The sequence below is a fragment of the Ovis canadensis genome, chromosome 6, assembly GCF_042477335.2.
Source record: "Ovis canadensis isolate MfBH-ARS-UI-01 breed Bighorn chromosome 6, ARS-UI_OviCan_v2, whole genome shotgun sequence".
Taxonomy (NCBI): Eukaryota; Metazoa; Chordata; class Mammalia; order Artiodactyla; family Bovidae; genus Ovis; species Ovis canadensis.
This window is the reverse complement of record NC_091250.1, coordinates 62,639,606-62,655,993: the sequence shown is the minus strand read 5'-3', so window position 1 is coordinate 62,655,993 and position 16,388 is coordinate 62,639,606. Positions and strand designations below refer to the sequence as shown.

At 35.4% G+C, this 16,388-nt stretch overlaps 1 protein-coding gene across 2 annotated transcripts in view; it reads right to left on the bottom strand.

Annotated features, from left to right (window-relative positions):
- The window catches only part of STIM2 (stromal interaction molecule 2), a 183,721-nt gene that overhangs the window by 24,617 nt on the left and 142,716 nt on the right, over nucleotides 1–16,388 (bottom strand). For both annotated transcript variants that reach the window (XM_069593824.1, XM_069593825.1), the window contains exons 4-5: nucleotides 6,176–6,287; nucleotides 2,554–2,669 (exon numbers count right to left, since the gene is read on the bottom strand). In XM_069593824.1, the coding sequence (XP_069449925.1) occupies nucleotides 2,554–2,669; nucleotides 6,176–6,287 (228 nt within the window). The remainder of the gene's footprint in view (nucleotides 1–2,553; nucleotides 2,670–6,175; nucleotides 6,288–16,388) is intronic.

Genomic DNA, 16,388 nt, shown 5'->3' with positions numbered 1-16,388 from the left:
CACCATCACCAGCCCAACTCCCTTCCTTCAGACAAGTTAGGTAGTGGCCATGCTTTAATACAGAAACTGAAACCCTTATCATTTACCAGAAAGTTTTCTTCCCAAGCATGTAGCCACGTAACTAATTAGGATTAATCAGTGATTCTCAACTGAGAGGGACATTTCCCTCCAGCAGACATTTGACAATTTTTGCTTGACAATTTGGGAAGTAGAAGTAGGGCTATTTGCTACTGGTATCTAGTAGGTAGAGGCCAGGGGTGCTGTTGAACACCCAATCATGTACAAGATAATCTCTTTCCTGCTCCCACTCTGGTGATAAGAAAGAATTATCTAGGAATTATACAGCCCAGAATGCAAATAGTGGCAAGGTTGAGAAACCACGGGTCAAATGATCACGACAAGCCATGTTTTAGGTGGTTTTTTGTCAGAGATCTGAGTAACTTGAGGGAAACAGGTCCCAGGGATAGAAGTAACTCCTACACTTACTTGTTTCTAAACACTTACTTGTTTCTAAAGTAAGGAGTAAGGAGCCAGGGCCTATTGTCTTCAGTAATACAAAACACAGAAACCGCTAGTCAAATAATTTCCTAGTTTATCTCTGAAAGCAGGGGCTCAATTGAGGGATGCAGGGTAACTAATAAAACATGATGTATTATTTCTTGCAAAGAGATTATAGGTGTTCAGTGAAAAACTGCCTAGCTGCCCATACCTCTAGCAGCAAGGAGATATTTTCCATGTTTGACAAGATGAAGAGCGCCACAGAAATGAACCCTAGGCTTACAAGCCTAGAGTTCGTGTATGCTTATATAGTGTGATAAACAGCATGCTCTATGCCAGAGATCCTCAGCGCTTCATATTTTCAGAGCAGATACCCTCACCTACAGTGAAAGAGATTCTCTCTTCACTCCTTGGCAGAAGGCTCAAGTCTCAAAAGGATTTGTTTTTATTCTGCCTCAGACTGAGAGGTTCAGCTCAGGCTCTAGTTCAAATATGAGACTTATTCAGGCTGAACTATAATCACCAGAAATAATAATAAAAAGATGGACAAGTCTCAAACTATACAACAAATACCATGAACTGGTAAGGATTTCAGTGAAAACTCCTCTAAAATGTATCTCCATTCACTTGATACTGCTAGTTTTTTTTTTTTTCTTCTTTTTAATAATCTTAATGTGGGTGTTCCAACCATAAGGTTCATTCACTCAAGTAATAATTCTAAGACAAACACATTAAAAAGGTAATGCATCATTAACTTCTAAACTGGTTTGTTTATTAATACATTTGTTTTCAACATTCTTTGAGACTAGTTTGGTTTCTTTACAAATGATAATACTGTTTGGCTTACAGAATGGTTTGTTCTTGGATCAATAAAATAAAAATATCCCCAATCAATCTGTATACAGAGACAAATGCTATAGTTTAATTCCTATTTTAACCAATAATTCACATGAAAAAACTAGAGTGAATCTCACAGAAGACAATCCCTAATAGATTCAGTTGAAAACTCAGGACAAGGAAAAGGTTAGAAAGGGTATCATCTCCATGGAACGCCTGGCATTTCAATAGTGTTCTATTTCCTAGGGTTTGTAATTCCCACCAAGAGTGCATTTCCACCAACTCTCACAAAGCGGGGTTCCAGCTGTTTCACCAGCTGCTCTTTTAGCCTGAGCCAAAAAAGAACCACCAGTAAACTCATGGAATGCATCCAACCTCTCCAGTAACCCTTTTTTAAGCAGGGGGACCCCCAACACAGTATCATAGAAATCTATAAGCCTCTTAACTGCAAAAACTGAGGTAAAACAAACATTAGTTTCTTCATTTATAATTTGTGAAAGCCATTTTTTCTAGAATTTAGTTATTCTGTTTTGAAAAATAAAATTCCTCTAGAATGTGTACTCTTCAAACAATTTTCCCCCAAAGCTTTCTGAAATCTGAAATTAAATGACGTAAACAAATTAAACTTCCCTTCTGGGAAAAAAGTATTCCTGTCAAGGTAAAGAAAAAGGTTTATTTTCCTTACAAATATGACAAAGCAATTTCTTAAATGTTCTTCCTCAGAACAATTAAATAATATTCTCTACCTTGTGCTTCTGCCAGAATAGTCTGTTACTTTATACAGTTTCAAGTAGGCCTCTAGGGCCACTGTTTATGATCTGTATCTTAAAAATCTTTTCCCTGGTAATTAATAAAGTCCAGTTAGGATTTATTATTTCACGTCATCAAGATAGTGAGAATGCACCTTTTTTAAAAAGGACTCTAGTGAATATCGAACTATAATAACAAACATTAAAACTACTATAGAGTTTTAAATCTAGAAATTTAATCAACTTACATACAGTTTTACAACTTTCTACATCAGTAACCAGCCTTGAAAATACCACACACGATATTTCAATGACAGAAAATCTCATCCTATAAATCTTTTAAGATAGTACTTTTTACCCAACAGAGGGTTCTTCTGGTCTACTACCTTTCTTACTTTTTCTTTCTTTAAATAACAACAGATGATCTGATTACTCTTTTGCATCATATTTTGTGCAAGAGAATACTAACGTGTTAGAGGTCCGAACAAAACCACATCCAGTGCCTTGAGCTGAAGTTTTTGTCTATGACTCCGGTCGCTGATTTTCAACTGAGAGATCATAAATGAAAATTCATGCACTGCTATCCTGTTTATTTAAAAAATACATATATATTAAAAATATTACTAGGATGTACATTTAAATATTTCAGCAACATACTTAATACTTATATATATTAGTGATGATTAAGAGTTCACCCAAATGCAATTTAATACTTTATTATATGCAACAAAAACCTTTTCAGTGCAAGCTTAGCAGTGCAAATACTGTATGTCAATAATTTCATTGCTATGTTGATGTTCTTGTTTTCTAAAAGGTTTCTTTATGCTATAAATTAATGTGATTCAGAAATTTATCAAATTCAAAATACTTTATAATTATTAAATTACCTCTGGCATTTTACCGTCATTTCATAAACAACAAGAAAATTGTAAGCAATTTACTTATTAACACAGCAGACTTAATCATTCTCAATTTAGATCATATTCATTTTCTTTATAAATATCATTTTAAAAACCTGTGCCTTTACATTCTAATATTTAAACTATTTAAAAGTTCACTGACGTCATAAATGAAAAAGTCATCGCTGGTTGGGGGAATAAATTGAGGAATATTTGTAATGAGAAGTATAGAACTATTTCACTAGCAATGAAGAAAGTCTGCAGGGTGCCAAAAGGCTCAGGTGAAATAGGAAATAAAATTGCTTTGTTTTGGACTTCCAATCCAAGTAGGCCAAGTAGTTAAGATTTCTTATCAACCAAGTGGGATACAAAGACGAATCTTCTGACACAAAGTGTAATAATAGTAATAAAACTGTTAATAACAATGACAATTTTTTAAAAAAAAGCATGTATTATGTGCTGGGTACTGTGCCAAGAACTTTACAAACTCAAAGAATTCTATAATATATGTAAAATTGCCATTTTATTAATGAGGAAACTAAGGCAGTTGTAACTTGCCCAAGATGACATAATTAGTAAGTAAGGTAGGGATTCAATCCCAATTATCTATGATTCCAATGACTTAACTCTGAACCTTTTATTTAGGAAGATTTCAGGTTATAGAACTCCTATGAGGTTTCCACAAAACTTTAGAGAGTAAAGAACTCTAACTTTCCCTATAGAAAATGCCTACATTCATCATCTCTGTGGGTAACCTTTTGTGTGTAAGCTCTTGTCACATCTTTAATATGACACTTATTAAAGTGCCTGAAGGCAAACTGTGTCTTATCTCTTTATCCCCAAAACTAGCATGGTGCTTGGCCAAAGTAGATGCTTGATAAATGTTTATGTAATAGATGAATGAATGCATGGATGGGTGTAAGAATGGATAGTAATACTATCAGTATACAAAATTTAAGAGAGACAATGAGATGTAGTAAAAATGAAACTATAAAACAGAATTTTACGCAAAGTTCAATATGAGTCCAGAGGTGGAAGGGATTCTACCTGCGTGGGTGAGGATGTCAGGGAAGTTCACACAGGTCTGAAAGGAATGAGGAGGCATGTGTCAGGTGAAGAGAGCCTTAGTATAAGCTCTGGTAACAGAATTACAGAATACAGAAAACACAGTAAAAGGCTTAAGATAACCATGATATGAAACCTAACATAGTTTACCTACTACAGATGTAATAGTATTTTAAAGTCACAGAAAGGAAAGAAAATAATGAATTACTGTAGGTATGTGTACAACTGGAATGTGTAATACATTTTCTTATACATTCTTACAAATAGCTCTTTTATCTATAGTTACACTACAAAAAGCTTTGTGACTTAGGTAATTAATTGCTACTGCCCCTTTGAATGGACTCATCTAATCTCTATTACCACATAAAAGGGGCTCGATGAAGACTATGCCAATTTTTCTTTCCCCTCCATTCAAAAAGGCACCAGTAGGCTGACCTAAAAGTTGAACTTCTACATTTATAAGTTTTCTTCTGTAGTAACATGTTCACTATTTTGAAAAACTTATCTTGATTAAGTGTGATGTTTTCTCAACAATTCTACCAGAATTTGAGGATCTCTGATAATTTTCAGGCTTCCCAGATGGTTCAGTGGTAAAGAATCTGCCTGCAATTCAGGAGATGCAGGTTTGATCCCTAGGTCTGGAAGGTCCCCTGGAGGAGGAAATGGCAACCCACTCCAGTATTCTTACCTGGGAAAGCCCATGGACAGAGGAGCCTGGTAGGCTACAGGCTATGGGGTCACAAAAGAGTTTGACATGACTTAGTGACTAAAAACTAAAAACGTTTACTTCACTAAAAGAAAAAAGTGGCCATAACATTTACAGTCAAAATATTGAGCAGCCTGTTTATTTCATGTTGTTATTATGTAAAGAAACTTTCCAAAGGACAACATAAGGAAAGTCATATAAGTGACAGAGTTAACATAAACAACTTAAAAAACCCTAATCCCACCTTAATGCTCTATTATACTGTTTTAACTTAGAAACTTGTCTTATTTAAAAGCAAGAATTCAATTTTAATTTTTTTCTTCTTTCCAGCATCTAGTTGCACCATGAATATAAAAAATACTTAATATGCACTTACTGATTTGACTCTTAACCCCATTAATTTCATCATTATAGTCATGTGCACAGTAAAATCAGAAATACTGACGTTCAGAATACATTTAAGGAGATATGAAAACTTTCAACTTGATCCAAAATACAAACTTCTAAGCAAAAACAGCTGTGTACTTAAATAAGATACATGCAGGCAAATTGATTAGAAATATGCATATAATAATAGACAGCATTATTAAAGTCTTTTTTGATACAGGAACAATCTAAGTTTGAATGGAACATGAACAATCTTGTAAGGGTCAAATTTCAGTGAAATTTCTGCAAATTTTAACATTTAAATCTTTAGTGATTATTAGGTTAACTAATGGAATTTTTAAATATAATTTAGAAAAGTAGTGACAATTAATTCCAGACATCTAAGGGATAAACTGGCACCTTATACTTTGGTATCAGATCTATCCAGGTTCAAATACTACCTTGGGCAAACTATTTAACTTCTTTCCGACTTGGTTTCTTTAATCTATAAAATGGGAATAATAGTACATACTTAATTTTAACCTGAAGCTTAAATGAGATAATACAAAGCATCTCTGTGTAATATACATTTAAAAATAATTACTATCATTTACCTTTTATTAAACTTTTTTTGATATTTAACTTACTGTCACTAATATTAAGTGGTTATTGCTGTTATTAAAAGAGCAACAATTAAGAGGTATCTGTACATTAATCCATTCAAATAGGTTTTCTCATATCAAATGAATAAGTTTTGTTACTTTTACCACAGGGTCAGAGGTTGGTCCTTTGATGTTATCTAAAAAAGATATAGTTGACCCATCTTCTAATTCTCAAAATTACTTTCCCTAGGAATAATGTTTTTAAAAGACCTGATTATTCAAGCAGGACAAACTGATTAAAACCTACAAATTCATACCTTACAAGTATCAAAGAATGGATATATTTATAATATTTCCTTTGAGTCCTTAGCCACAGAAGTAACTTAATTGAAAAGTGACCTTATTCTCTAGGAGTAGGAAAAAAAAAACAACACTCAGATAATAAAGACCCACCTGGGAAGCGTTGTTCCTTTGACATTGTTGTCTCTAAAATTCTTCTCATATTGGGGTAGTTCAACAAATTCTATCAACCATTGAAGTGTGTCCTCAAGGGTCCAATTATGAACTACAAAAGATAAAAAGCAAAAGAATATTTTAAACACATGTGCTTTCAGAATTTATAAAAATTATATATATGTATGTACATACATATATAACACTACTGTAACTTCAGAGGAAATAACAGTGTTAGATTGAATTTTCAATTCAATCACTAATAAGTACTAAAATGATGTTTGGCATCATATGAGAAGCTCAAAACAATGGAGACATACCTCTTACCCTTAAGGGCTTACAATCTAGAACAGAGAGCGACATAAAGGAAAAGGGAACAAAACATTAGCATGTTTAATTCTAAAATAAGCATCTATGCAAATTTGAACAGGATGAAATAATCTACTATTTCCCTGGCTGTAAAAAAAACTTACCAGATATACATTTATTCATTCTTCCTTTCATTTAACAATCCATCCAGTAACATTATAAACCTTCTCAGTATCAGATTCCATTCTAGGCACTGGGAATATAGCAGTAAAGAAGATGGATAAACTTCCTGCCTTCATAAAATGAATTCTTTTGGGAGTGGGTAGGGGCAATTAATAGAAGGAGGAAGAAAAGAGGAAGAATTTCAGATAATGATCAGCTATTGCAAAAGAAAGGAAAGATGTCAGAGTAAGTTTCTCTGAGGAGCTGTTACGTGATTTAAGACCCCAAAATTGCAAGGAGCCAACACTGATGATCTTGGAGAAAAAACAATCCAAACAGACAAGAGCTGGTATAAAAACCTTACGGAATGAACCAGCTGTGTATGAGGGATAGAAAGTAGTCAGAAGGGCCAGGTCAAAAAAGATTTTCAAGAATTCCGGATATCTTTCAATAAGAAGAAAGAGAAGTATATAATCTATGCTTTTAAAACAGCACTCTCCACTGTGGAGAATGAATTGTGGGAGACAAGACTGAAAACAAAGAGAAATAAGACCAGTCCTTATCCAAGCAAAAGGAGTTATTGTCTTGGACCAAGGTTCTAGTAGAGGATATAGGGACAAGTGGCCAGATTCAGGACATATTCTGGGGAAAATGCTTTTAGATGTTCTGATGAAATGGATGGAAACTGGTAGGCAGAAGAAAGTCTAAAGAAGCACAGAGTGTGCTTCCACTAATTAAGACAGGAAAGAGTGAGGAGGACTAGACTTGGGCGGCAAGTGGGGCAGGTGATAGAGACAGAAAGTTCTATTTTTAGACATTATAACGTGTCTAAACATTTCAAGCATGTATCAGATATTTAAGCGCAGATAGACAAGAGCAGTCATATATACAAATCTTGAGCTTAGGGAAAAGTAAGGTTAGGAATAGAGACATAAATTAGGAGTCATGAGCATACAGATGGTCTTTAGACTGAATGAGATCACTCAAAAGAGCTGAAGATAGCTATTACTGGATTCTAGGGGACTGGCTCCAAATTATGAAGAAAAGGACAACTAACATCTCTTCTCCTAGACACTTACTTTGAATTAAACCCTTTATATGCATTTTTCCCTTTAAGCCTTAAAAAGAAACAAAAACTTATGAGACACTAACATGATTCTCTCCATTTTGGAGACGAGAAACTGAGAGGTTAATGGGATCAAGATACCAGCAGAACTGATCTCAACCCAGGGCAACTGACCTCAGGACCTGATCCTATGCTACTGCGAGAGGAGTAATATCAAGTAACAGCAGAGATATAAACAAGCAGTTAAATACTGGAAGCAGCTAAAGACATTTCCAACTTCAAGAAGAACAAAGACAAGTTTATCCAAAGGAAAGGATGTGAATGTGCTTGAAAAAAGAAGAGCTCCACATTCGTCTTCATACATACTTTGAAGATGCGGAAAAACAAAATGCTTACAATTCACAGAAAAGGCCGAAGGAGAGGGAAGGAAAAAAGTGAGCAATAAAAGCAGATCTGGGAATCCATCTGTGATAAACCTGAGATGAGAGCTTCCTGAGTATGAATTTACTTTTGCAAACAAAGCTGGATGTTCACAATCTGCCCTTTTCATTACGCGTTCTTTAGAAGAAAAGTTTAAATAAATCAGAAACAAAACTTAAACAAAAATTAACTTTTAAGTAACATACAACATTTGATAATTTTATACTGAGACAGAGCTTTGACAATTTTTTTTAATGAGCTCTCCTTCCTGTGTTCCTGCCATTAAGACTGGGCATGTGCCCGAGGCTGCTGTATCCATTTAGCCAAATAACTTAGAATAAATATCAGCCAAAGGTTCAGGCCCTGGGTGCTTTCCACTGAATTTAATACATGCAAAGTAGCTTTTTTTTTTTTTTTAAGTTTCTTCCTATTCAAGACGAACTGCACTGAGAACTGCCTGGTCTGAGACTCTGCCAAGAAACCGACAGCACAGCTGCACCTCACACACCCACACGAAAACTTCAGCCAAGATAACAGGATAAGATGCTGTCACATCCACGGCTGTTCATCTGATCCACAGCAAAAGCCTAAAGACTCCAGTGCATCAGAATATTCTCTCAGTTATCAATGAAACAAGACAGAAGAGAAGAGAAATCAAATGAAGAGGACGACATGTTTAAAGTACCCAAATTCTAGTATTATTCCATCTAATAAGTAGAGAATTACACTGGCGCTAAAGTAATTTTCTTTACAATGAATCTGTAAAACCACAAAATTCTAACAGAGCACACAGTTTGCTTTGGTGTGCAGGGTGGGTGGGGGGAGTTCATTTCATCGTCTTCTTTTTCTCATGCTATCTGGCTTCTTTGGTAATGCCTGGTAAGTATCTTCTCAGGACCAGGACCTGTACTGTATGTATATTAGCTTTCTCTGCTCCAAATTCAGTAATTGTCTTTTGATTCTTACGACAGATAATACTATGTCCTTCCTCGGAGTCTTTGCACACATGGCGTTTCCTCTTTCCTTTTCTCCACCCCTCTGACTCACCTTTACCTATTTACTTTATTGAGTCTTCATACTGCAGTTAAAACTTTAATTCCTTGGGGAACCTTCTCAAACACTTCTATATGATCATATATCACACTTTTAGGCATAGCATTTAACATAGCATTTATGATTATTTGTTTCTATGATTACTGTCTTAACATCTGTTTATACCTCTCAAGCATAAGTTTCTTGCTCATTCTTCTATCCCTAGCACTTGGTACCCAAAAGGTGCTCAACAAGATTCTCTCAAATAAATGAAGCAGAATGTGTTTGTAATTGACAACTATTATGAAAATCTATTTTCACATTTTAGAAAGGAGATTCAAACAGAAAGAGGAACTTTTCTGTGTAAGGAATTTTTGTTGGCGAAAGACTTATTAAGAATTGTCTGGAAATCAATTATACGTCAATTTTTAAGAAGTAAATTTTAAAAAATTATCCAGTTCTTTATTATCCAAGTTTCACTGCCTCTTTCACATGTGCTGTTGCTAAACAGCATTTCCACCAGAGGGCAGACAGAGAAGGATAATGTATTTCTTTAAAAATATAGAATTTTTTTTAAATCTATCTGCAAAGCTATGGAAATGTCAATACACTGTTAAATTCTATTGTTTCTGCTAGAAACTGCAACCAGTGCTACAGGTTGTTGTCTTTGAGTGATCTAGGACAATTTATTCCAATATCAACAGAAAGAACTCTGGAATTAAAACAGACCTGATTCCAGTCCCAGAAACTCAATTTCTCAGCACAAAAAATAATGACACTGAGCTAGACCATCTTTAAAACTCATTCAAATTCTTTGTTTTTGATTTCGTTATAATGAACAAAAGATGATGTTTAAAATGCTGCTGTTAACCTAGAACAGTAGATTATAGAATAATGAGAGGGGGAAAAGTAACTCTAAGAACTTTCAGGACAGCAACAAAACTGTTCCTAACATGTACTAAGTGTTTATTAAACACTGGGAGACTTGCAAAGCTTATTTCCAAAAACCACTGCAACAAATCTTTGAAGTAGGTACTTTCGTCATCATACTGAACCTGTTAGTTTATGAAGGTAAAGTTCTTAATTAGCTAAAACAGATTACTAAATGGTCAAACCAGGTTTCAGAACAAGTCCATGTCTGGAATTGTTTACCACTGTAGCATAATGTTACCTCTTTAGAGTCAGGTAAACGGCCCTCATAATCAAATTAGGTACTTCAAGTAGACAGTTTATGCTCCACGTTTGCAACCATATATGTAGCTTTCTAAATCTGCCATATTCCCACATGTCATTCCTTCAACCTGGAATGGCATGCCTGTCTTCTTCCTTCTTTGTCAGGCTGCTCTTCCTTAGCCTTTGAGACCCAGATCAGGAACTCACTCCTCCATGAAGTTTTCCCTATCTATCCATTCCTAGATTACAGTTGCTCTTCCTCACGCCCCTGATCACATGTACATAATATCTGCCATAGGATTTATCCGTGTGCTCTAATGAAATTGTCCGTGCTTGTGTTACCCTCTGGCTGATGAGTTCCTCAAGGGCAGGAACTTGTTCTGCCTAACAGAGTGATTATTAATACCACAATGCCACATCCCTTTGATTAGAATTTTACATATTAATATACACTATATTTAACATCTCCAAACCACATCTGTAAGACAGCTGTTTCTCTACAGTCTACACAGAGAACCTTGGCCAAGAGAGGACATATAACTGCAATGTAGTCACACAGCTAGAATTTGAACTCTAATCTTCTGACCCCAAGTTCATTGACAATATAGGTGGCTCTTGATTTAAAAGAAGTGCTCACTATTTAACTTTAAAACTCAAAACACATTTTCTTTTAGAATCAAAGCTTCCAGACATATAGCATTAATAGTAATTCAAGAGTTAAACATTACATATGAGCAATCTGCCCCGGCTAATTGTGTTAATGGAGTCAGGATTCCACTACAGACATCAAGTAAGCACCATGGCCTTCTGAAGGCCTGGCAATAGTAACACAATAGCCCACTGGAGCTATGCCAGTTCTTCATCATGGGACTGGCTTCTAGGACTTGAAAATGGGGCTCTACCAGCCTGAAGGGTAAGATTTCAAAGAGATTTCAGGAGATTCAGAGCTGCAGCAGGGCTCTGGACCAAAGGAAGCAGTGTGAGTCAGGGGAGAATGGGGACAGGATGACGACTAGAAGCAGATCTCCAGGAGATCAGAGGGTATGGGGGGCGCTCATGTATGGGCTTTTCACAGGAACACAGGCAAGATGAGGATTCTCCTTTACATTACCTCCCTTTGCTGCTAGCTAAAGAGCTGTTTCTGTGATAATGGATGAGAGTCCTGGTTCCGTACCCAAACAGCTTCCCTTTCTTCCCCTTATCCTAACTGTTATCATCAATCCTACCTCCACATAATTATTTTGGACCAGCACTTTAAAGATAAAAATTATAACTGTGCTTAAGTGGAGAAAGCTTTTAGACAGCAACAGGAGCTGTAGTAATGAGGAGAATGAAGAGATAGGAAAGGCTAGAAATACCCAGCACCAGAGTAAAGAAAGGAACATTCCTGTGGCCATTTAGCAAAAGCAGGCTTCCAAAAAAGATGCATGAGTCATGCATAGGTACATCCTCAATTGAACACACAAGGTTATAAGTAGAAGAAACACCAACTGAAAGTGATGTCTCCCTCCCCTGAATTTCTATAGTACTTTACTATTCCTACCAAATGGCATATCATATGTGCTGCCTTATTTTCTAACTATTTGCTAAATTACATCTTATGTTCCTACCATATTGTAAGTTTCCAGCAGCTCAGCATAAAGTTGCCATTTAAGTGTTAGCTGAATATGTAACTGACTTTTTTCTTCCTTAAAGAACCTGTTTTGTTTTTAATTGTGTCCACTTGCTATCCCATAGTTGTATGAAAGACATATGATACTGTTTTCACAATATCACATTTCAAAGTAACACTGGAGAATCCCTGACTCCGAAAGAAGATCACAGGAAGTTATAACATGATGGAAGTTAGAAGGTGCCAGTTTATAGCCATGTATTTGACATTAGGATGAGGTAAGAATGTGTGTGCTTCCTGTCCATTCCTGCCTCAAGCAAATATGATAGAAACAAAAACTGTGAAAGAGAAACTTCAGAAGATTAAAATACATGTATTTACTTGCTCATTTCATCTATAAAATGCAATCTTATAAAACTTTTTCCAGTGGTCATGTATGGATGTAAGAGTTGGATTATAAAGAAAGCTGAATGCAGAAGAATTGATGCTTTTGAACTGTGGTGTTGGAGAAGACTCCTGAGAGTCCCTTGGACTGCAAGGAGATCCAACCAGTCCATCCTAAAGGAGACCAGCCCTGGGTGTTCACTGGAAGGACTGATGTTGAAGCTGAAACTCCAATACTTTGGCCACCTGATGCAAAGAGCTGACTCATCTGAAAAGACCCTGATGCTGGGAAAGATTGAGGGCAGGAGAAGGGGACGACGGAGGATGAGATGGTTGGTTGGCATCACCGACTCAATGGACATGGGCTTGGGTGGACTCCAGGAAATGGTGATGGACAGGGAGGCCTGGCAAGCTGTGGTTCATGGGGTCACAAAGAGTCAGACATGACTGAGCGACTGAACTGAACTGAATGAACCCAGTGCACTTAGCCATATACTTGTATTAAGTTCAGTTCAGTTCATTAAGCTACAGGCCTAAAAAGAGGAAACAGCTTTGTGAAGTACCACCACATAAGTTTTCATCTGTTATATTTAATATAAGTACAAGCTGTCCTAAAAGCCTTCAAATATGATTTGTGAAATCACCTAAATTCTGTGTGTGTGTGTGTGGGGGGGGGGGGACTAATTACAAAGCATTACTGTGCATGTAGAGACATGTTAATACAGCAGCACCTGACATTTTATAAACACTTGGCAAATTCCAGCAACTGGGCTAAATGCTTTATGTGAACTATCTCATGAAATCCTACAAAATAGGTTTTAGGAGTAATATTATAATCTTGCTTTACAGATCAGGAAGCTGAGGCTCAGAGAATATGAGTAACTTGTCTAAATTTACACACCAAGTAAGCAGTGGAGATAGGATTCAAAACAGTATCTGTTGACTTCAAAGCCCCAGCTCTTCACCATTACATTCCTTGTTCTCCTCTCCTCTGCATTAACGAGAATATTTAAAATATAGCCAAATTCACAATTAGCTGTGTCACACCTTGGACATACTTTTATCTACACGAAGGATATAACACATATAATACATCATTTACATCTACTCTGCATTTGATTTCTTAACATCTTTCTTACTATTTTTTAAAAAGTGCTACCTTCTAAGTTTATGATACCATATTTAACATTCTTAATATTAAGAAAGCAACTGGCATAACAGTTTCTTTTGACAAACTACGTATTTTAGAAAAATCAGTTCCTAATATCTCAATACAGTACTGTACAGCTAAACACCTTACAGTTACTTATACACTTACTACTTTCTAATAAAGTATGAAACTTCTTTATAAGTATCAAAAGGTATGGTAGGAGGGTCAGGAAGGAGAAAGTAAAAATATTGTTAACGAACGTAACTATCCTTAAAGCTGGTTATATGAAATGGTTAGTGAAAGAAGTGCTATATTTTGAAACTACTCAGATACACAACCTAAAAACTATTTGTCATCTGAAAAATCTCAATTATTGCCATGTTTATGTGAAGTGCTAATTTCTAAAATATAGGTGCAACCTGTATTCACAACTTTTCCAAAGTCTATTTCAACTAAGAATTTCAAGTTACAAAAGACTCAGAAGTTCTTACAGTGACAGTCATAACTTATCATGGGAAAATGCAACTGACTGAAGGTTCAACATAGCAAGACTTTGGTGATAAAGCAACTTTTACGGAATGTAATATAAACATAAAAAATAACTTTTTCAAATACAAAAAATGAAAAAATTTAAAGCCTTCCACACTCCATCTTAACTCATGTGGTTTATAGACTTTGTGGTGTCCAGAGCTCAGAGTGAGATTTTAGCTGATCAGCTGCTCAGGACCATCAAGAGAGGCTTATCTTTAGAACAGAGCCAGCGTGTGAGCGCCTCGGATGCATGGTGGTCAGCGGGGCATGTCTCTGTAACATGGACTAAATTCCTGCACTATGCTATATTTGGACACCTAAGAGCCACACCCTGAACTTGGGAAGCCTAAATATCAGTAGTTGTATCAAAGAGAAATAACTACACACTTTCTCTCAGGAGCTCCTTACCTTTCATCTTTCAAGAATTACATGTAATTTTTAGGCATCCTAGATAAATATTGGTAAATGTCTCAATGCTCAGAGGTCAAAAATTACAAGGGTATATTGTTCTCTTCCCAACAGTGGTACAATGGACACTAAGAGAAGACTTTAATACTTTCCTATTGTCAACTGCATTCTTATCATTTAAACAAGAGTATGCCATCAACACCTATTTTCATGAAGATAATGGAAGATAACAAAGACATATCTAAAAACAGAAACTGGAGAAACACTGAATCTCAAAACTGTATGACTGTTCTGAAGATTAACAAAACGTATGAGGAAATAACTCTTAGGAATGATAAAAGTGCTCCACAAATGTAAATTATTATCATAGTATAATAAGTGTTATTACTTATAATAAATAAGTTCAAGGAATCTACTTACTTTATATATCAGTCAATAAAATCAGTGGACTCAATGGCTATAAAGGAACTAAATGTTTAATCAAGTTTTCCTAAATATCTCATTATGGCATCATTGAAGACATCACCTTAGGGACTGAGTGGATGAATTTCTAGTTATATATCTTCCATTTTACACTCAGCCCTTGACCTTTTTTTTTAAACCCCAAACTGAGACTATAAAGAGTAACTCACATCAAATAAAAACAAGTTCTTTAAGGGCAAACAGTATTTCTCATTCATTTCTATATTTACAACACATTATACAATGCCAAAAATATAACACGCACTAAACAAATGTGGAATGGCATATGTTTCTTAGGAACTCAATTAATATGTGCTGGATAAGTTGAGTGAATAATAAAATGATTTATTAACCAAAGCTGCCAGGAAAATGTCACCATTGCATTCACTCTTAGAGTGGCATTTCTAGATAAAGCAACAAACTTTTCAAAAGTATGGTTAAACTTCATAAAAAAGAGAAGATGATACTTTTCAAAGAATACGTTTAACAAAAACAATTCTAAATTACAGCTCTACAAATGTTTGCTTTATTTTCTGCTAAGAGTTCAAAAGTGCTCCAATTTTTTTTCTCTTGGAATTTGAAAGTCTCTTCAAAAGACTACCTGCACAGGTGACTTGGGGTTTTTTATTCAACAAATATTTACTGAGTACACAGTAATTACTAGTGGGCACTAGATAAAACATCAGAGACAAGAAATTATTACTGACTAATGTAAAGCTTAATGTAAGAAAATGTATTGACTTTAAGGAGTTCAACAAATGATGAACACAACGTCCAGTTAATAAATACTTTATTTCTAAAGAGTATTAAATCAAAGGCCAGATAAAAATTGAGCTTTCACAGTTTCATGTCACATATCTCTGGGCAAAAAAGAGACATTACATGAGAAACGTGTTAATCCTTATTTCTTCCAAAATAGAAAAATTCACCAATTCCAAGGGTAAAAGCATTTTCAAGATAATGTTACTCAGGAAATTTGTTTGATATGACTCTTTCTAGTACATCTAGCATCTGAAACAGTTCACAAAGTATATTAGCTGCATTTGGTATATAGCATTTTCCAATTCAGGCTTCATCTACTATATACATTACTGACACCAAAACAACTTTTAGGAAAAGTTTACTTGTTTTTTGACTACTACTGACACAATGATTAAAACATTAAAATACTAAATGGCACCCCCATTTACAGGGGACTTTTTCAATAGCTAGAGCTATGTGATAAAGGAAAAATGTGAATAATGTGCTTCAGTAATAAAAATAAATTCATAAAGATGGATTCCTTAACACAATGTCACTGTACAGTGTTCACTCACCTTCTCTCCAAGGTCTTTTTTTTAACTCTCAAATTGCCCAACAGTAGCTGAGTTCCATATGAGGATGGGAAGATAAGACTAGTGGTGGTCAGAGTCTGCATATGAGGACATGGGAATACTAGGTCCATACAAGGCAAGCTCCTGAGTGAGGTAACAGCCCAATGGTGTCAAGAGACTGAGTATGTACA